At 42.6% G+C, this 22,350-nt stretch overlaps 3 protein-coding genes and 1 long non-coding RNA gene across 11 annotated transcripts in view; all 4 read left to right on the forward strand.

Moving 5' to 3' along the window:
• Positions 1-418: 418 nt before the first annotated feature.
• On the forward strand, positions 419-709 carry LOC129721012 (molybdopterin synthase sulfur carrier subunit). Its single transcript, XM_055673036.1, has one exon. It carries the CDS (start codon positions 419-421, stop codon positions 707-709), a length of 291 nt encoding a protein of 96 aa, XP_055529011.1.
• Position 710: 1 nt separating this feature from the next.
• LOC129721004 (molybdopterin synthase catalytic subunit 1) lies at positions 711-1,435 on the forward strand. The gene is made up of 2 exons (XM_055673026.1): positions 711-844; positions 898-1,435. Exons 1-2 carry the CDS (start codon positions 716-718, stop codon positions 1,234-1,236), a joined length of 468 nt encoding a protein of 155 aa, XP_055529001.1. The 5' UTR covers positions 711-715; the 3' UTR covers positions 1,237-1,435.
• A 2,998-nt stretch (positions 1,436-4,433) lies between these two features.
• Positions 4,434-7,668, forward strand: LOC129721017 (uncharacterized). The gene is made up of 4 exons (XR_008727331.1): positions 4,434-4,738; positions 4,848-5,168; positions 5,229-6,373; positions 6,439-7,668. It is a non-coding gene; the product is annotated as an uncharacterized LOC129721017 (long non-coding RNA).
• Positions 7,669-14,100: 6,432 nt separating this feature from the next.
• Positions 14,101-22,350, forward strand: part of LOC129721020 (FERM domain-containing protein 8) — a 147,929-nt gene continuing 139,679 nt past the window's right edge. For all 8 annotated transcript variants that reach the window (XM_055673068.1, XM_055673059.1, XM_055673075.1 and 5 more), the window contains exon 1: positions 14,101-14,661. The gene's annotated coding sequence lies outside the window, so the exon portion shown is untranslated. The remainder of the gene's footprint in view (positions 14,662-22,350) is intronic.

Here is a 22,350-nt window from a genome sequence, read left to right on the forward strand (position 1 = left end):
AATCCAGAACCGATGGATTGTCACCCGAAACCCGACCATCTCTAATTATTATGGAGAAAATTTCAAAGAAATACGCAATTTGTGAATGACGCTTTTGAAACGATAAAGCGTGACTATCATTTGTTTACATTTTCTGCAGGCAGATTCTGACAGTGTCAGCTGCTCAGTTTATCTTGTTATCGTTCCTGCGCATCGTTACGGGTCGACTGACGGCATAATTTCCAATCAGTCGTGTTATCTGCGTCGACTGATTAGGAACATCACCTCCAGCAAGATTCTGTCCCCAAGTACTTGACTATCTAATAAACATTAATTATACAGAAGTTTGCCAGTATAGATCTGTACATTTTAGCATATTTGTGGTGAGTATAATGATTGGTTACTAGCCGTAGAAGTGAAACTTGAGCGTGGTGTAAGCATGAGTCAAGGTCGCCCAACCGTTCAAGTTAATTTGCTATTTTTTGCCAAGTCACGAGAACTAGCAGGAATATCACGGTGCTCAAATTTTGCTTTGCCAACAACCAGTGGCGGTACATCAAGTGGCCTTGAAGTACTGGACAGAATTTGCCAACAGTTTCATGAACTAAACGCTATTCGAGATTGTGTAATAATAGCTCACAACGAACAATACTGTGAGAATTTAGAAACTCCAATTCATCTGCGTGACGGAGACGAGATTGCGGTAATCCCACCGATTGCTGGCGGCTAGTCCAGGATGAACTACCTTAAGCTGACCTTTAACAAACTGGATGTGAACACGCTCAATGACCTAGTAGCACATGAATCCTGCGGAGCTATTTCGATATTTGTCGGCACAACCAGAGATAACTTTCACGGCAAAACCGTAAGTTGGATAGATATCGAAATACAACTCTGTTTCTATAACTGAGTTTCCAGGTTATCTTGCTGCAGTATGAGGCTTACGAAGCGATGGCAGTCAAAACGATGAACCACATTTGCAATGAAATGCGTTTTCGGTGGCCTGACATCAAGCACATTGGTATCCACCATCGGCTGGGTACAGTTCCGGTAAAGGAAGCATCAGTTATAATCGCTGTCAGTTCACCCCATCGGAAATCCAGCCTGGACGCGGTGCAGTTTGCCATAGACGAATTGAAAAAAAGTGTTCCTGTGTGGAAGAAGGAACAGTACGCCGATGGACAGGGTTGCTCGGAGTGGAAAGAGAACAGCGAGTGCACGTGGTCTAAAGGGTACAGGGAGAATCACGCTTTATGAAATTTAGTAGCTAAAGTCTTCATTATGATCTTTGTTATGAACAGTTGTTAGAATGCACGATGCTAATCCTTGGTGCACGGACGTAGGCAATGGTGCTAAAGCATTTAATGCTATTTTGTGACATCTTACACACATACGTAGCAAATATAAATAGGTCGATTGGAATGTCCAGAGAATGAATACACTTGTTTAGAGTTTACTTAGTAACAAAATTGCATGTCATTGTAGATGATAATACCACGTTGCATTCTACTGAAGCTAATGGATACGATTATGTGTATGGCATCCTTTAGTTCCATACGAATGCTGTTCATTAGCTTGACTGTGTGTCTTATTAAGGTCGGAAACGACGAGAATAGGCTTCTGGAATTTTCAATGGGTGGAGTAAGAATTGATACTTTTACTATGACTGTCTTTAAACAGTGGTCAATCGATCGGTTTACTAGAGTCGCGTTAATGTTCACAGTTTGCGGATTAGCAGTTTTGCTAATTTGTAAGTTCGTTGACTGACAGCGTCATTGGACGTTTACAATAGAACGGTAAAAAATGCTCTATTCGCAACAATGATTTTCAAAATGTTTTTCGTATGAACTCTCATAGATTTTCCTGAAGGTATCCTAAGATGGCCCTCGGACCGTATTTTAAAACAAAACGCGATCTAAACGGTTAATGAGAATTGGATTGTCCTATATCTCTGAGTTAATGTTAAAAAAGTATAACAATTTGATTTGAAGTATAGTCATAATTATTACACATTCATTCATTGTATTCCATGCCAAATGATCTGGAAATATTTTATTTCAACGGAACTTTACACAAGTATTTGAATTAACAAACGGCGTATTCTCCGCGAATGGACAATCTTTCCATACTCAATTTAGCCACATTCAGATATTAGCTAATCCATTAATGCTTTAAAACATAATGGTGTCGGAAAAACATTGTAAATTTTTGATTCCTCATAAATTCAAAATGGCGCCATTGCTGTCTTTTAAGGTGAAATGGGTACTTGGTTTTTGCATCAAAATACATCCAAAAAATCATACAAAGAAGCCGAAGTCATGCCATAATTCCGGGAAAACCGCGGACAGCCACCGGCTGGTCCGTCACGAATGAAAAGTCCAACAGGGACACCACGGCTAACGCAAAACCGATTGCCGTGGTAGACAAAAAACGGCAGAAGCGAAAAACGCGTGAAAAACACGAAAACTGCATCGAGAAACCGTGGAAAGGGAGACGCGCTTATACTCAAAACTGACGATTCTAAGTACTCGGAGGTCTTGAGGGCCATGAGAGGCGACACCCAGTTTAAGGAATTGGGTGAGGATGTCTGGATCATTCGTCGATCTTGTACCGGCGAAATGATCCTAGAACTACGCAGGGACGCGAAAGAGAAGAGAGCTACCTACAAAGAGGTAGCCTAAAAACTATTAGAGCTCTTACCTCGGAGGTGACCCTCCATCTTATAAACCTGGACGGAATAACCGAAGGGTGCGACATTGTACAATCCCTTGAAAAGGAATCAGGGGTTGTGGAGGCCGTAGAGGTTCTTCTAGGATCCAGGTTGCCACCGTAAAGCTTCCATCTTCAGAAGAAAGCAAAGCCCTGGAGAAAACCAAGCTGAAGGTTGGTTGGTCGCTATGCTCGCTGGGCATCCTCCAGCAGCCCGATGTTTGCTTCAGGTTTGCTTCGGTTCCCGGTTCAGGAGTTTGTGTCGACCTCTAATTGGTTGCCAAGGTGGACAAGGTATTCTACTGCAGAAAGGTTCGCTCAGATGGTCGATCGGGTAACCGTGCAACTAACGGGCCTAAAACCGTTGGTGGTGGCGGATGACTTCAACGCTTGAGCTTTTGAGTTGGGGAAGTTGCTGCACTAACCATAGAGGGTAAATCCTGATGGAAGCTTTGGCGAAGCTCAACTTAGATCTGGCAAACGTCGGTGCCAAAAGTACCTACAGCAGAAACAGCGCGGAATCGATCATCGACGTGACGTTCGGCAGCCCCGAACTGATCACTAACTGGAAAGTAGACAACGGCCACACTAACAGCGAACACCAGTTAGCTATAGCGTAGACACGAGGTGACAAGCGACGGGTAGGGCCAATACCCCGACCACTCGCGGCTGGATGACATCGCATTTTGATGCCGATGTATTTGCGGAAGTAATAAGTTGGGACCTTGTAGGAGGGAGGGGGGCTCTGAGTGCAGACCAACTTATTGCTACATTGTCACGGGCGTGCGACGCCACCATGCCTAAGTATTGTCAGCCTAGAAATGGAAGACAACGGGCATACTGGTGGACGACCGCGATAGCCGTCCGTGTGAGGCGGAGGATGCAACGTGCGAGCACCGATGCGCAGGCAGCATTGAAATCTACTAAGGTAACGCTTAAGAGCGCTATAAAGGCCAGTAGACTTTGCGACAGTGGCAATACGAATACGAACCCATGGGGTGACGCTTATAGGGGCGTTACAACCAAGATCAGAAGCTCGTCAGCCCCGGCAGAGCAATCACCAGCGATGTTATAGCGGATTATTGAGGGACTATTCTCACACCCCAGGCCTTAGCAGCCGCTGAGTCGCCACAAACAGCGAGTGATGGTGAACTCATTGAGATCGCAAACTCCCTGAAGGTGAGCAAGGCACCGGGACCAGACGGAATTCCGAACCTGGCCATTAAGCCGGTCATAAAGGGAGCTCTCGGGTTGTTCAGGGCGGCCATGCAGAAATGCTTAGACTTCCGCCTCTTCCCAGGAAATAGGAAGCGACAGGCACTGGTATTATTTCCGAAAGCCGAGAAACCCACCCCAGGTGTCCCATCGGCATATAGACCAAGAGAATTGTGAGATTCACCGAGAGTGAAACCAGCTGTCAAGCAACCAATTTGGCCAGACTCTATAGCCTACGCGTTTCGGAGTCTCGGAGTGCCGGTGCCACATGTACAAGATTTTGAAAAGTTACTTTCAGAATCGAGTGCTGATCTACAACATGAATGAGGGTCAGAAATGCGTTCCGTTCACCGTAAGGTTCCACCCTGGGTTTTGTATTGTGAAATGCCATGTTTGACGGTGTGCTGAAGCTTAAGCTCCCACCGGGAGCGGTGATTTAGGGCTTTGCGGACGACATAACTCTAGAAGTCTACGGCGAGTCAGTCATCGAGGTCGAGTTGAAAGCCGCGCTATCCAAATACGTACTTTAGGATTGGATGCACTCCAGGAAACTGATCATAAGACAGATGTCATCGTAGTGAACAACCGTAAATCTGAACAGAAGGCGGTGACTAGTGCCGATGAATGCACTATCCCCTCAAAGCGACATTAGTGTGGTGATAGGTCTGCACTGAATCTATGGAAAAGCTTTGAGTAGAGAGAATAAAGATGGTTTGTAAGTTAAGCAGTCGAGTGTTTGATTGAGCGCTAAATCTATCACAAATTGGCGACGAGGATAGCTGTCAATTCGTGTTTTCGGGGGGAATCGGAGGTTTACTAACCAGATTCAGTAACGGTAAGTTTTTATATCATAAATGTGATGCATAAGAAAAGAAAAATCAATATAAAATATTGAGCTGTGAAATGCGTTGGTAGAAAAAAAAGCTCACATCGTTTGGTTGCAGGTGTGTGCGTGAAAGCGGTGACACTGCGTCTGGAGAGCAGGAGAGAATTTTTTCATAAAACAGCTCACCAGTGAGTTGTGTCATAGTCTGTGTTTAGTAAACAGGAAGAACCGGAAGAACTGACTGATAAGCTCTGTGCCTAGTAAACAGAACAGTCCGCATCTAGGAAGCGGCGGAAAATTGCAAAGCCTGCGAGTTGGTGGAAAACTTGACAGGAGAGCCCGCATCTAGGTAGCGGTAGAAAATTTGTTGGTTGCAAATTGGAAGCTCTGTGTCGAAAGGAAAACTTTTTGCTAGGTGGAGTTTGTTATACTGCGTCTGGTAAGCAGAAAAAAAAAAGATTTGAGGGAGTTTTGTTCATTGCTTTGTATTTGTTTATAGAATAGTGATTATTACGGAGCTGCATTCGTGAAGCAATGGATGGCAACAAATTCTTTTCTAAGCTGCCGGCATTTACAATCGCCGGAGTTCCTCTTACGGATTGCAGGAATAGATGGAACACTCGGCAAAGAGGGTTCGAAATCTGTTTAAGAGCAACGAAAGTAAAAGATGGAACAGAGAAGAAGGATATGCTTCTGGCGTGCGGCTCGTTTGAACTTCAAGACATTTTCTTCAATGGATATTGAAGCAGACGGAAAAGAAGGGATCGATCCATACGTCGTGGCGATTGGGAAACTGGATGATTATTTCGCACCCCAAAGACATGAGGCTCGCGAACGCTTTCTGTTTTGGGCTATGAAGCCAGAGCCGGAGAAAACACTGGAAAAATTCTTAATGCGTGCGCAAGCTCATGGGTCGTAATGTAATTTTGGAAAATCCGCTTCGGAAAATGTCGGTATAGCGATTGTGGACAAGATGCTCCAGTTTGTGCCTAATCAGTTGCGGGCAAAGTTGCTTCAGGAGAAAGATTTGACGCTAGAGGGGAAGCTAGAGGAACAAGTAAACTCATTCGAGACCTCACTTGTGGCTAGCGATCAGATGGCTGGTCAAAGTAGTCCGCTACAAGCAAACAGACCTGCTGATAATATTCAGTATGTTGCGACGCCCTGTAGATTCTGTGCTCGTTTCCACGGAAAACCGCCTTGTCCGGCACGAGATAAAAAATGTGCGAACTGCCAAAAACGTGGTGCGCCTTGCTATTCATCGCCGGGACAGGTGTCATCGAGCTAACCATTTAGCAGTAATAACTTGAACAGACAAACCTCTTTCAAAAGGCCTTACGAGCGATCGTCTCTTTCTAGTTCAGGTCAAATTTCGGGTCCAATAGCGAAGAGAAAAGTAACGCAATTTACTCGGAAAGTACATGCTATTGAGGATCAAGACGAAGAAGAACAAGGGTAACTTGTGGAGATAGTTTCTTCTGGTAACGATTCCGATGAGTTGATCTAGGCCAAAGTAGGTGGCGTTCATATCGAGATGCAAATATACTCGGGGGTTCAATCGAACAACATTGACGATCGGACATGGAACTCGATGAACCGGAATGGAATTGACGTGATTGGAGAGGTTCGTGGGTCTGATCGAAGGTGTGGATTTAGATTAATTTTGTTGTAATCTTACATTATATGCGTGTATTTTATTTTATAAATAGGTTCAAGGCGTATGCTCAAGCAGACTGTTCAGAAGTAACCGCTATGTTTGATGCAGAAATTGTCATTCCGGATGGACACAAGCAGCTCAAAGCTGTGTCACGTTTTTATGTTGTGAGAAACGGACCTCAGCCTCTGTTGGGAAAGCAGACGGCGAAGCAATTAGGGGTTTCAGCAGTCGGATTACCCAGTCAGCGGGAACTGGTTAGATCAAGTCGATGCCTGTCGGATATTCCTATGTATTCCGAGGGGTAAAAATAAGTATTCCTGAAGATAAGTCGATCGAACCAGTTGCTCAGCGTCTCCGCCGTTAACCATTACCGATGTTGGGAAAGGTAGATGAAAAACTGAACGATTTGCTGTCCAAAGATATAATTGAGAGGATGTCTGAACCGAGCCGTTGGGTGTCACCAATGGTTATAGTGGTCAAGGACAACGGAGACATCAGACTTTGTATCGATATGCGGCGGCTTAACAAAGCAATACTCCGAGAGACACATCCATTAAAGATGCCTTTCATCAGCTCCAGCTCGACGATGCACAGTGGTTCCGTTTTCTAAGAAGGGCGGTAATAAATATTGTTTTCCTATGTTTTGAGTTCAAAACGTCAATCTTAGTGTTTTTTTCGATGCTGAATTCGAAAATCACATCTATTTTGTAGTATTTTCTAGAGATTCGTGGTCAAGAGTCGTCTCATCAATTACTGGTATCTTTTACCAACTTTGGCTTGACTATTATTTTTTACTATGTAATTTTCCAAACTTTTATTGCTCGATGCCAGAAATTTAATGAGTGTATACATATAAAAGAAGTGTGTTTTTCGATGTGTATTTGAAAATTAGGGATATGTTTGGCTCACAACATTTATTTGATATCGTAATACATATTAAGGAAATTACAATGAACAAAAAATATAATTCACATAATGTCATAAAAAGTGATAAAAAAAATCTCTGCGTTCTCGGCTGACCACGAAAAAAAACTGTTCTCTCTTTGGTGCCGTTATCATACTTCGAAAATAAAAGATAGATCTGCTCTGTTTCATTCAACCATGTGGCATATCTTTTTATGCAGTTGCTCTTTGTTCTATCACATTATTTCAAAGAAACTGATAATCGTGTGCAACTGTAATGTATTCGAGCTATTCATCTAGCTTCAAGTTATAAAAATCCCGTAGTGTTGAGTGTATAGATTCTGAAACATTTTGTATCTTCTAATGAATTCTTCCAGATTTTTCAGCTCAAATTTCAAAGATATGCATTTTGTGAAATGTACATCTAAGCAATGAACCTAGAAATATATTTACGTTAAAAGGTATTCGTCGAAAAGTGGTTGCCAAATATTACCACCGAAAAAAACCCTCAAAAACAAAACAAAAACGAAGAATACATCCCAAAAGTGACAATTTTGTATTCACTTCTCACAAACCAATGGGCAGGTCTCGGCAGCCAAATTGTGTTTTGGACATATATACGATACCTAACGAACATTTTGATGTATTGCTCTTACGTAAATTCGCTTAAGAACATTGTTGAATTGACAAATGAAAATACATTGGTGATATTTATTTATATCAAAATGCACCTATTTCACCGTTGGCTCAGTCGTTAACAACACAATACAACATTCTTAAAACCACAAAAAATGGCTCAACATTCCTTGTGTTTGGACCTTCATATCAAAAAACCACTTTGGAATACTTAAATTCACTGAAAAGTGGTGAAATTGCACTTAACCTAATAGCATACTTCTTACAGCTGTTTAAAAGTGAAAACTATGCGCACTTCCAAGTCCCACAGTAAACAATTCCTTCGTAATACAACACAATAATTGATGCCATTGTTAGCTTTAGACTACAAAGGATGCTGAGAGGTGAAGAAATACCAAAATAATGAAATTTGATTTTTGGCTTTATGACCTATGGGGGAACCACTGTGCGATGGGAGTAAACATCTGACTACTTTTATTACCACCGCGTACTTCTTCGGTATAAGCGTTTAGTTTTCGAAATCTCATGCGCACCGGAGATTTTTCAGAAGACTCTGGAGCAGATTTTGGGGGACTGTGAGAACACGATGAATTTCATTGACGACATTGTGGTGACGGATAGGTCGGAGGTTAAACACGATTTGGCATTGGAGAAGGTCCTTTCAAACTTACCGAGATCGAGTTCATCAGTCAGCGGTTCAACCAAGAAGGAATGATACCTTCTCAAGGTAAATTGAGGCCATACAAAGATTCCGTCCACCAAAAAGTTGCGAAGAAGTTCGTAGTTTCTTAGGGCTTGTAAACTACGTAGGGTCATTTATTCCGAACTTAGCGACAATTTCGTCTCCACTTCGTGAGCTTACCAAGAACAATTCATCTTTTGTCTGGGAGATCAACAACAAGCCTTCAAAGAGCTAATTCGTCTGGTAGGAAACATCCACACACTCGCTCACTTCGACCCGAAACTAAAAACTAGAGTCGTTGCAGACGCTTCTCCGGTGGGGTTAGGGGAAGTTCTCTTACAGTTCCAAGAAGATCGTCCAAGGGTCGTTGCGTACGCCAGTAAAAGTTTAACAAACACAGAGTGCCGGTACGCACAGCCAGAGAAGGAAGCTTTGGCACTAGTCTGGGCCGTGGAACGTATCCAAGTTTCTTTATTTGGAATACGTTTTGAGTTGGAAACAGATCATAAGCCTCTCGAGTCTATCTTTACGCGGACGTCATCACCGTGTTTGAGGATTGAGCGTTGGGTCCTGAGACTTCAGGCATTTAACTACGAGATCGTGTATCGTAAGGGAAAGTCAAATATCGCCGATCCACTGTTCCGGTTGTCACGCCCTTCGAAAATTGAGGAGTTCGACCCAGATTCCGATGTTTACATCCGAAACGTTATAGAACATACAGCTGTTGCCGTAGATGAAGTTGAAATGGCTTCTGCTAATGACCCAGAAATGCAAGCCTTGAGAGAATGTTTAGAAAAGGGAGTGTGTAATTACACAAATGATATACTGAAGCCCTGTCATGCCTTCCGAGCTGATTTCGGGACCGTTGGAGATTTGATTGTTAGAGGCAGCAGATTGGTTATACATAGAAGTCTCAGGCAAAGACTACTTGAGCTTGGCCATGAAGGACATCCCGGAAGAACGAAGATGCAGCAGCGCTTGAGATGTAATTGTTGGTGGCCGGGAATAGACGACTCAATTGTTCGAATGGTCGAGAGATGCGCAGGATGTCGACTGGTAAGTATACCCGACCGACCAGAGTCAATGATGAGGAGAGCTTTGCCTGAAAAACCGTGGGTTGATGTGGCAATCGATTTTCCTGGGCCTCTTCCATCGGGTGATTATTTGCTGGTGATAATCGATTATTCCAGTCGATACAAAGAGGTCGAGATTCTTAAGAAGATCACTGCAAGTGAGACAGCTGAGCGTCTAGAAAGGGTTTTCGTGAGACTTGGGTATCCAAGAACCATCACTTTCGACAACGGGCGTCAGTTCGTGAGCACGGTTTTCGATTATTGCAAACAGAAGGGAATTGTGCTCAACAAGACTACTCCATATTGGCCGCAGGAAAATGGCCTCGTTGAGCGCCAGAACAGATCGCTCGTCAAAAGGCTTAAGTCAAGCTCTAAACTCCGATTGGAAGACTGATCTGATTGCGTACCTCTCAATGTATTGTGCAACGCCTCACAGTACTACAGGAAAAGCGCCAAGTGAGTTGATGTTCGGTCGAACCATACGGACTAAAATACCCTCTCTTCGAGACGTCAGTCATGTACAACAGCGCTAGTTTCCTCGGACTACAGGGATTGGGATTTGCAGCTGAAGGAGAAGGGAAGGATATTGGAGGACCAAAGACGGAAGGCTAAACCATCGGAAATCGTTTAGGGGGATAAAGTGTTGATGAAAAATGTCATTCCTGGTAATAAGCTCACCACTACGTTCAACCCCACCGTAATGACTGTTTTTGGCAAGCAAGGCCCACGAGTAACTGTACAGAATGAAGAGTCTGGAAAGGTTTATGACAGAAACTCGAGCCATCTGAAGAGACTCAACGACGTCGCGAAAAATACACCGCTCGACGAAGTCACAGCAACGAAGACTGAGGAACCGCAAGAGCAGAACCAGACGGATCCAGTCGAATCTGGCAGAAATCAGGAGGGAAATCATGTCTCACCACCGAAATCCGTTTGAGCAGAAACGGTTGCAGGACAACTCCGTCCCCAGCGTGTAATCAAACGTCCGAATCGATTCTCACATTAGAAGGGAATCATTTATTTCGAAATGTTTCACATTCAATACATCGAATTACATAACAAACATACCATTGTAAAATTCAAACCTTAGTCTCTGAAACAAGGGGAGATGTGGTGATAGGTCTGCACTGAATCTATGGAGAAGCTTTGAGTAGAGAGAATAAAGATGGTTTGTAAGTAAAGCAGTCGAGTGTTTGATTGAGCGCTAAATCTATCACAATTAGTAATGATCATATAAAGTTAATACGCTTTAGGCTGATACAGAGCTATCAGCTATATTAAGGAAGCTGAGTGAGTGCCAACGAAATGCTATCTTTTAACGCTTACGGTTATCTGGGTTGTGCTTGAATGCATTCAGGAAAAGCTTTTAAATTTTGCCAAAAACAAGCTGGTAACGAGCGTCGATTCTTGAACGAATGCAACGAGAAAATCATATGTATTACGTTTATAGACTTTTATTTGCTTTCTTTTGGGTTACTTGGGTAAGCACACTAGCCCTTCTCCCGGAAGTAATGTCTAACGGTAGTCCCAGGGAGACTCAGGTTCGAGAAAAATGGAGAAACGTAGATCGTCGTTCCCGAAAGCTTAACAAAGGCATAGGCGCAACTATGGGGGGGCTAAGGGGAGCTACAGCCCCCCTAGCAAGTTTTAAGCCCCCCCCCCCCTAGAATTTCTAGAGAATAATTGTAGTCAATATGAATACATCCCATACTTCCTATCAGAGCATCAAAATCAACACAAATTGAGAAGTCATCATTCATTGGCTGAGAACTAGTACTGTGCCCAGGATCTCAAACCTAGCTCTCTTACTTACCTCACTAATAAGACGAGTGCCGTGGTGGCTCGTGCCGTATCAAGGAGTTGTTGCCATGCCGCTCGGTTTTGGGCTGTGTTTCGCCTGTTCCTCAGACGTCTCATCACCCGCAAGTCTCTTTCGATCTGGTCGAGCCATCGCGCACGCTGCGCCCCCTAGTCCACAGGGTTGCTGTAGAGAAGTGATTTCACAGGATCATCGTCCGGCATCCTTACGACGCGACCGGCCCACCGCAACCTATTGACTTTCGCCAGCTGTGCAACGGGGTTCTCTCCAAGCAGCGCGTGCAGCTCATAGTTCATGCACTGGCGCCATTATCCGTCGTCTGTCTGTACTCCACAATAGATAGTCCGCAGCACCTTCTGTTCGAAAACGCCAAGAGCGTTGAGGCCAGATGCGTTGATGTATCGATTCCGTAGAGAACTACCGGTCGTATCAGCTTCAGGTCGTATCAGTTGTCCATTGATGTGAACTTTTTTAATATATCCCAGTCAATTGCTATACGTGTCCCCTTGCAAAATACAATGACTACTATTGTTGAGTGATCAGGTACCTGCACCGACACGCTCCCAGTCAGGTGAAATATGGTTTATGAAGCCAATCACCATCCCAGGATTCAAAGACCAAATCTCTTTGGGCTGTAAACAGCCACTGCCAAGAAACCTTGATCTGCGTTTAAATAATGCACCACAACTGCACAGCAGATGTTCCGATGTCCCGCTTTCCATATTACAACTTTTTACTTCGTCGCACTAGACTCGATCGAAGTGGTCATGCCAATACCCCCACCACAATTGGTGTGTACGTTTGTATGTCTGAGAAAAAAGAGCCGTCGATGAGAACATGGTCAATTTGGTTTGTTGTACGTTGGTCAGGTGATCTCCAGGTGGTTTCGTGGAAGTCTTTTTGGGGAAAGCAGGTTCTTCGGACTGCCAAGCTGCGAAGTTGACGCATCCCTGGCCGTTGTCGTTCGTGACGGTGTGCAGGCTGTGTGGGCTAATCAACAGCTTGTATATGTTTTCCCTACCGACCTGAGCGTTCATGTCCCCAATGACGATCTTGATGTCTCTACGCGAGAGTTTTCCCAGCTGTGCGTAGAACGTTTCTTTCTCTATATCGGGACGTCCTTCGAGAGGGCAGTAGGCATTGAGGATGGTGTAGTTGTAGAACCGGCCTTTTATTCTCAACAAACACAACGTGTCCCTGAACGCCTGTCGCTTGATCGCACGACTCTGCATCCTGCCCAGCACTATAAAACCGGTACCCAGCTCATTGTTTGTGCCGCCGTTCTGGTAAAATTGTGCTCTGCGGCCACAAATTCGCCGTACCTTCTCTCCTTTTCGGTAAAGCTCCTGGAGCGCAACGATGCCGAACTGGTGAAGTTCTAGCTGATCCAGCAGGATCCGGTCGTCATCCGAGGCGTTAAGCGATCTACTGTTACATGTACCATGCTTTTAATCGTCGGCCTTATTTCGTCACTAGATCATTGCGGGTGATTCCGGTTAGTTTTCAATTCTTGATTGTTCGTAGTATGTTTATTTTAGCATGCTGCATTTCATAGTTCACCGTCCACTTCGGATCAGTCGCTGTTCGAGCCGCCCCCATCCTGAAAAACAGACGCTCAGACAAGGAGAACAACTACCGCTTCCCTGTCAGCATACGACCAAGTTCCCAGCGGTTCCCCAATCTTCTCATGGTTGCACGTATTCCAGTCGGTTCCACGTGGAGTTGAGAATATGGCATTATGTCTTGGACCACACTGGGATCTATTTTATGCCGACTAGCACGGGTGTACTGCTGGTACGCACTGCCCAGCCATTTACCAAATCTAGTTCGCCTCAATATCGAATCAGTGTCAGCTAAAAGATATGGTCAAGATATTCAATACATCTTCAGAGATTTATTCCCGATTAAAGTGATTTTGTCTTCTGTTACGACACTACTTTATGCGTTTTTAAATAGGCGCATTGTAACTCTTTTTCCTATTTTTTTAAATGAAGTGTATGAAAACTAGCCCCCCCTAGAAATTTTCCTTAGTTGCGCCCATGAACAAAGGTTTTTTGCAATGGCCTCAGTCTATGAAACAAGACACCGAGGAAAATGTACCTAACTGTGAACTTAGTTTACTTATTTAGTAGCAGCATTTCTAATTGAAATATAACCAATTAAAGAAAAAAAAAACGTACAATCTAGTTACATCGTTATACGTTGTCTAGAGTAGATTAGACATAATACTTTAATATTCCATTGTATTTACTCTTTACAGGTTCTAACCAATAAAAGCATTGATAAATATTGCCATCCCCAACCGAAAACAGCCAACTAGATGCAACGATTTCCATATAGCAGTAGATTCACTTTCCATCCGTTCCTCTACCGACCCTCTCGACAAGGATAACACGAACACATGCGACGATACATTTCACACAGCTAGTTACAATGTAGCAGGCGGAAAATGCGAGCATGAGAGCCAAATCCACCCCGATTGAATAGAGTGTTTCGCAATGCCAAATCATAAACAGAGTGGAAATTCCATCAGAACAAACCACACACGCACACAAACACACTCGCTTGCTCTCTTTACGCTGGGCGCTGCGACGGACGTTATCCTGTCTGCAAAACTGTTGTGCTGTCACATTCTACTGATGGTGCCGCAGACTAAAACCGAACGCGGAGGAAAAAACAAGTGAATCGCAGTCCACTTGTCGTGTCGGCGGTGGCCGTCGGTCGTGTGAAAGGATCAAGGAAAATCAAAGTTTTGAATACAGACCAGACTGTTTCCTGTTAATGGACTGACGATGTTTGTTACAGCGAATAACGTGCGATGGTTAAAGCTATTTCGATTAATGAACAAACGTAGCCTTGAGTAATCTTTTCATGATAAGTTCAGTGTAGAATTAACAAAGATTCGACGGTTCGCAGGATAGGGCGTTTCACGGTTTAGAAATGGTTGAAATCGAACTGTCGCGGAAGTCTAGTTAGACCACGGCAATGATAATGTACGGTGAAGAATAGAATACTCTCAAATGGATTATCAAAATGGAATCGGGAATCGTTAGTGTGAATTCTATCAGGGTGTTGCTGGTCCTGAAATAATTTCGGACACTGATAAGGATAATGCAAGTTGCTGCAAGCAGAATTAGGTGGTTGTATTGTCGTTTCGAATAGGTAAACGGTTATATTCAAATAAATGAGTTGAATTGACGAAAAAATGTGAGAAAAACGGGGCAAAGTAATGGTGTCCTAGAAAATGTCAAAATTTTCGTACATAAAATATCGATCGCCAGCAGTTTCGGAATAGTGTTCCTATATTCCGTTCTGCTACATAAATATTCGTACCACGGATTGTCCGCAAACGCACCAACACCAGTACACACTTGTTTGCCTGAACGGATTGCCACTTGTGAGCGTATACGAATAAGCGAACCTCCTGAACGAACAATGACGCTCGGTCGGTCCTTTGGAGGAAAACTCGGAGGGTGCTTTTGGGTGGGTTCTGGTGGAGCTTTCGGTTAAGCAAGAAGAAGAGGCCAAGTGACATTTGTGCCAAGTGGTAACATACACGCATGAAGGCACGCGCCAGCACCAATACAGCCGTACGGTGTCGTGTGTGCTTCATGCGTGCTCGCGAATTCGCTGTTCGTACCAACAGATGATTGAGCAGTTGAGCAGTTGGTGGGCGTTTTGACCGACCTGGGGGAGTATGGTGCAATGTTGATCTTTCCGTCAGCACTCGATTGACTCGTCGGTTGTTCCTCGTTAGCGATTGTTGTTTACAAATCGCAACGCGAACAGTTTATTCTGCTCTTGTTGGGAAGGCTCTGACTTTTTATTCGTTTTATTTTTTGATTCCGAAACTGTTCAAGATAATTCTCTGATTTTGCTTCTACCCAATTTCATGGGTGCAGCGCACTTTTCAAATGAAATTATACTTTAAAATTGAATATTTCTTGGTTTCTCATGCTCACTAATAATATTAATGAAACCGTGTCTTAATAAATGTTTATTTTTGTTTATGGAAGGTTATTTTATTTAATTTATTTTAAAATGACACTTTTGAAATAATTTTCATAGTCGACGCTGCTTCTAGTTGTTTAAAAAATTATAGTTAATCAATTATAACGTGTAAATTCAAAAGTCAAAGTTGTTCTTTACAAGCAGATGTCGTGGTCGAAGTATTCACAAATTTGGTTGCTGATTTGAATATTGCAAATCACAAATCACATTACAACCAATATAATGAAACATCGTTCGATGATTTGACAAATGTAACGGAAAATAGTTCCAACCAATAATGAAATAAGGATTCCAAACTTCTGTTAGGTGTATCTGTATAAGCATTTGATTTAAATAAATAATACTGGAAGAAATATTGATCATTGTTTCCTTACTTTTGTTAAAAAAAATCACGCATTTTTCTTCAAAGCGAAAAGTAATTTGATAAATGTAGCTTAGATAAAATAAACCTTTCGAAAATTGCTTGTGCAACAAACGAACAACATATTTGGTTCTCAAAACAAGCGATGACAGTCAATCGGTACCGCGTTCAAGCAAAATATTTGGCGAAAAAAGTTTTAGTTAGGCGTGAACATGATATAGAAGCACTTTCACAGTGCAAATATTGCCATCTAGCTTCTGCCTACTGACGGTTGTGCACGGTCTTTGTAGCAAATTTTCTTTGCTATCCCTTGCACTAAAGAGTTCGCGGCGTTCGCGGAGTTCACGGAAACACCTAGCTTTGCGTTTTCTTTCTAGCTTAGATAAACTTCTCATCTGCACTGATTTCCTCTTCTTTTTGGCAGAAAAAGACTTTTCCAGCAATTGACTTATCCCTTCTCAGGACTGGTACATTACTTGCTCAGAGGAACAGTATACAAGAAACGCCGTTAGTCGACCTGTTAAGCTCAAAAACAGATGTCCGGGTGACCGAATATCTAGGGACTTCGCGTCGATACCTTTCATGAGGTCGTATTTTCTACAGATTGGTTATAAACGTGTTATAATTTTTGATATAAATAGGGTCACTTCACGAAGAAGTGATAGGAGTCGCGAGGCGTTAACGTGGACTCAACTCTCGTAGCTTGTGTAGTCAGCTGAGATCAATCAATGGGAGACACGTTACGGTAGTTGCATAATGACTACATAAACAGATGTTCAAATATTTGAGTCGGTCTTGATTGAGTCACAGGTCCGGTATTCTCGCGTGCACTTTATTTTTGCGGTGTTACTTCATCTAACATGTTGATCGCGTTGTGATTTCCGTAGAAGGTATAATGAACTCGTACGCGCGATATTTGTTTTTATGAACCCGGTACTTGAACTCAGCGCATCGTTTACCAAAACGAACCTGTTGCAAACCTTACCCTTTTCTCCAACATCCCAGTAATTTCTCGTGGAAGTGCAGAGGTGTTCTCGGCTTCCAATAAAGCGAGTATTACGTCAACATATTCCTATACACACTCCTTCTTTGACCTGCATTCGGATGCGGCCGGCGCTGGTATTGCCTAATATAAAGATTAAGGTCACCAGTTTTTACACATTGAAGATGAATGTTAGTCCCAAGCATCATCTGTTGGTTCTCTGTGTAATTACAGCTGATCTGGCAATAACGGAGTAGCAACCGCGGGCGGTCAATCATGCTCATGCTCATGCTCATGCTCAGGACTGGTACATTACTTGCGCTCTTATGACCTTAAACCTTTTAAACTTTCTTTCTTCTCCGTATTCACTTGACACTTGATTAGAGCAAGCGCACCGGTGAGTTGCCATTTGAGTTGCTATTTTCACAACGCTGGCCGTTGCTATTTTGGATAGCAACCGATTTTCGCACCAGTCGTTGCTAATGGGGATTACCAATTCCACTATTTCTTTTTCACACCGGCAGTTGCCAATTTCTGAAGACCGTCACTAGCAAGCGTTGGCAAAATGTTTGTTTGTGATGTATTTCGCATATTTTTTGCGGATCTAGTAATAACCAACTTATCCGTCAGTCAATCGTTTCCGGAATGATCTACGTTCTTTCTACTTTATAAAATGTTCCCTCCATTTCACGTAACTTTGTTTTAACTTTGTTTCCGTTCTCCCAAGTTATAGATAACATAATTCTTTTGCAGATTTTTTAACTTGTGCGTACATAAATGTTTTCATCCTTATATGTTTATTTAAGGTGGTAGTGTGTAGAAGCCACCACGTGGTGACCACGTGGTCGACTACGAATTTTCAGCGTCACTAGACTCGGGAACAGTTAATGCGTAATCTATAAAAAACCTATTTTATGTTTTTATCACCATAACAAACATGATGATATGTTTCCACAAGTGATGCATTAACTATTACCGAGTGGTAAGCATTTGAAAATTCGAAGTTGACCACGTGGTAGCTTGAAGTCGGCCATTTATGGCTTCGACGCACTTCCACCTTAAAGTAATTCCGTAAAACTGGGCACGTCCCGCAACGTTGGCTTAAATGACTATTCTACTGAAAGCTGGCGAACTGTCATTTTGTATTCTGTATTTCATGTTGTCTCGGTTCCCACAGTTTGCTATTATTATTTGAAATTTTGCCACCAAAAAGAACTTAAATATAGAACGCGTAATTTGTTTTCGATTATTTGATTGATTCTAGTGATGAAGAAAGTGATTTCGCAAAACAAATTTCCTTATAAGCGATTGAGAAAATGGTTTTTGGAAAGATTCGGGGCGACTCTCAGCCTAGTAAATAGCCAAATATTGACCGCCATACGGAGTAAGGTGCCATCCAGCGTTTTAACAACGGTCTATACCGATGACCATTTCCAACGCCGCTTTCGAACGCATCTTAGGTTGTTTTTGAAGATTGAAACAGCGGTAAAGGAGGAAAATAGTTTTTTATACAACGACCGAACGAAACGGGAAAATAGTTGGTAATACTCCCGAGCAGATTTGCTTAAACCTTCCAGGATTTGAGCTTTCCGCATCGTGTAGGTTGCAGACCAAAATGCCAACCAAAATGGTCATCTCAATAAAAAAAACCTATACAAAATGTTTACCTGCCCGCAAAAAACACCCTGTGCAAAATTTCAGCTCAATCAAAAATAAAATTGAGTAGTGGTTCACGCCGACACTTGCGTCCTACGACGTGTTTAACAAGCGAGGCAAAACACTTCGTCTTCCGAGTCCGACCAATTGAGTCCGCATTCGAAACACTCATCATCTTCGTAATATTATTACGAACATTCACTATCGAGCACAAAAAAAAACAGTTTGACATTTCGTCAAATAGCAACGATTCGGCTCGTTGCTATCGCGTTGCCAAATTTATAACTCGCTTCGAGGTGAGGATTGTTATTTCCCAAACCAACATAGCAACGCCCGGTGCGGTTGCCGCGTTATGGTGGGAGTTGCCAAACTAGCTTTAGAAACTTCAATTTAGCCACTGGTGGGCTTGCTCTTACCAGAATTATAACGCACTTTTTGCCTTTCAAAGGTTCCGCCAAACGATTCATCCTAACGAGTGATCCAGCTTTTACACAGTGAGAGTCGCTACCAACACTAACCGAATAAAGCAGAAACTCAGCTTCCAGCTCAGCACACAAAAAATTCCAGTATTCTTCCAAGGTTTTCTGCGGGGTTTTCAGTTTCTTCTTTTTCACCTGTTTATTTTCTCCAACAAATAGGGTAAGGAACGGCTTAAGCAGTAGCGCCTGTTTTAATCAGTCACAGAAAACAGGCCTCAAACTCCTGCTTTTTGATCAAAGGACAATTTAAATGATGGAAACGAAAACTTTGATTGACTAGCTGTCTTACGAATATAAGAAATACCGTTAATCACAAAGAAATCTGTGAACAAACATCATTTGAGACAAATCGACCTATATTGCAGACATTCAGGAGCCACTTCGGGTGCTGCAAAAAAAACGCCTGCAAAACAGATAGAGACTGCTTAAAATAGGTTCGGGGTGGTTGGAGTAGTGTCTCTTGATTGGTAACTTTAATTGATTATTGTTAAAGTTTGCTTACTTTGTTTTACAATCTGTAAACAAGTTCTGGTAGAGAAAACGATAACGAACAGATTGATATATTACTGCTTGAATTTCACCAAACACATTTCGAGTATTTCGTCTGAATACACAGGTGGTTCCTAAAGCTGCTTAGAATATGCTCCCTACCCTACATTTTCAAAAAAAAAAAAAAAAACGCTTTACACTTTGTGTCAACTCTCCTTCTTTTATTTTATTTTTTTCCTCGCTTGCACTTATTTTCTTCTCGTTTTGCACTTATTTTCTTGTCGTTTTGCACGGTTATTTTTCTCTACGTAGGTTCCCTCTTCTTATCACATTCACTGTTTGCTGAATTACATTCGCACAAAACCGATGTTATTTCCGATGTTATTTTTGCAATCGATTGGCTCTTGATTTCTTCGCTCTTGTTGCACTTTCACTTAATATATCTCTATCTTCATATTTTTCCAATTGAATGTTAAGCCGACTTGGCTGTTATGTGTATTTGTTAACTTCAATGACCAATTGAAGTAAAAGCACTTTTTTTTTGTTCACACAACATTTATTTGACACGGCACAATACAAATTAATGTTTTACGGAGCCAATTAAATCTAATGCCTTATGGTCTAGAATATCTTATAATCAAAAGGTAAATTCTTTACCCTCGCTGCCGACTACGAGCTGAAACTAAATCTAATACTAAAACTAACATGTTTTTTTTTGTTTCGCTGTTAAATTGGCACCTTGATGCTCTTCAAGTAGCTATAAACATGTAGCATGTAAGCATGTGCAAGTTTCGCTGAGCGAGAATATCACGAACTGGCACATAAGGCTGTATTCCTCGGGCCCTGAGGGTATCCAAAAGTAGAGATCTGGCGCCGCAGAATTCAGCACACACCCAAACCACGTGTTCAATGTCTTGATACCCCAATCCACAAACGCAATGATTACTGCTCGCCAGCCCAATACGCAAGAGATGTGCATCTAGCCCGTAGTGGTTGGACATAATCCGAGACATCATGCGAATGAAATCTCGTCCTACATCCAACTCTCGAAACCAAGGTTTGGTGGAAGCCTTGGGGATGATGCTGTGTAGCCACCTCCCCAGTTCTCCCTTATCCCACGAGGCCTGCCAGTTGACAAGTGTACTCTGACGTGAAAATTTTGAAAATTCATTGTAGGCAATTGGTCTGTTATAAATATCACCGTTTGTTGCGCCCACCTTAGCCAAAGTGTCCGCTTTCTCATTGCCCGGAATGGAACAATGAGAAGGGACCCACACTAAGGTAATCTGAGAAGATTTTTCGGATAAAGCACTCAGATGTTACCGTATTTTCCCCAGGAAATACGGAGAGTGCCTTACATCCTTCATCGATCGGAGAGCCTCAATAGAACTGAGACTGTCCGTAAAGATGAAATAATGGTCCGTGGGCATTGTTTCAATAATCCCTAAGGTATACTGAATTGCAGCCAATTCTGCGACGTAAACAGAAGCAGGATTATCGAGCTTGTAGGAGGCGGTAAAATTATTGTTGAAGATACCGAAGCCAGTGGACCCGTTGAGAAGTGATCCATCAGTATAAAACGCATTGTCGCAGTTGATGTTTTTATATTTGTTATAAAATATTTTAGGGATCTGCTGCACGCGTAGATGATCCGGGATTCCACGAGTTTCTTCCATCATGGATGTATCGAAAAACACAGTAGAAACAGAAGTATCTAATAAGTTGACACGATTGGAGGTGTATGAGGAAGGATTTATACTTTGAGACATGTGATTGAAATATACAGTCATGAAACGGGTTTGAGAATTAAGTTCAACTAGCCTATCGAAATTTTCAATTACCAAGGGGTTCAAAACCTCACATTTGATGAGAATACGAGTAGTCAGATCCCAAAAGCGGTCTTTTAATGGGAGAACGCCCACCAAAACTTCCAAACTCATCGTATGGGTCGAATGCATGCAACCTAAGGCAATACGCAAACAACGATACTGCAATCGTTCCAGCTTGTTTAAATGGGTGTTTGCAGCGGAGCGGAAGCAGAAACACCCGTACTCAAGCACCGACAATATCGTTGTTTGGTAAAGCCTTATGAGGTCTCCTGGGTGGGCGCCCCACCATGATCCAGTAGTTGTCCGGAGAAAATTCACTCTTTGTTGACATTTTTTCATCAAATACCGAACGTGACATCCCCAGGTGCCTTTCGAATTGAACCAGACACCAAGATATTTAGATACCAAAACTTGAGAAATTTCACCCATTAACTGTAAGTGAAGCTGAGCAGGCTCACGCTTCCTAGAAAAAACTACTGTCTCAGTCTTCTCCGGAGAGAATTCGATACCTAGCTGTAAAGCCCAAGCAGACAAATTGTCCAAGGTATCTTGCAATGGTCCTTGCAAATCGGCAGCTTTGGCTCCTGTAACAGAGACCACGCTGTCGTCTGCAAGTTGTCTTATCGTGCATAAATTTGCCAGACATGCGTCAATGTCATTCACATAAAAATTGTAAAGAAGGGGGCTTAAGCATGAGCCCTGGGGAAGACCCATGTAGCTAATACGAAAAGTTGCCAAATCGCCATGCGTAAAATGCATATGCTTTTCGGACAACAAATTATGCAAAAAATTGTTCAAAATCGGTGAAAATCCTTGTCGGTGAAGTTTGCCCGAAAGAATGTCAATAGAAACGGAATCAAAAGCCCCCTAATGTCCAAGAACACAGATGCCAAAGTGAAGAAAGAAGTGTTCCAAAGAGTGCTCATCGATGTCTCCCTCGACGTTTCGTTTACGAACCGGCGCCAATATCCACGTTTATTTGCTCGGACCAAGCTTTTGAACTTGGTCTCAAGCTCCAAATACCGCTTAAAGTCGTCGGGTTGA

The sequence above is a fragment of the Wyeomyia smithii genome, chromosome 1 (assembly GCF_029784165.1).
Source record: "Wyeomyia smithii strain HCP4-BCI-WySm-NY-G18 chromosome 1, ASM2978416v1, whole genome shotgun sequence".
NCBI lineage: Eukaryota > Metazoa > Arthropoda > Insecta > Diptera > Culicidae > Wyeomyia > Wyeomyia smithii.

Bases quoted from the DNA above. Each gene is read 5' to 3' on its own strand.
- LOC129721004 (XM_055673026.1), top strand. From the start codon at position 716: ATGAACTACCTTAAGCTGACCTTTAACAAACTGGATGTGAACACGCTC. The intron at 845-897 runs GTAAGTTGGATA...CTGAGTTTCCAG, and splicing joins ATAACTTTCACGGCAAAACC to GTTATCTTGCTGCAGTATGA.
- LOC129721012 (XM_055673036.1), top strand. From the start codon at position 419: ATGAGTCAAGGTCGCCCAACCGTTCAAGTTAATTTGCTATTTTTTGCC.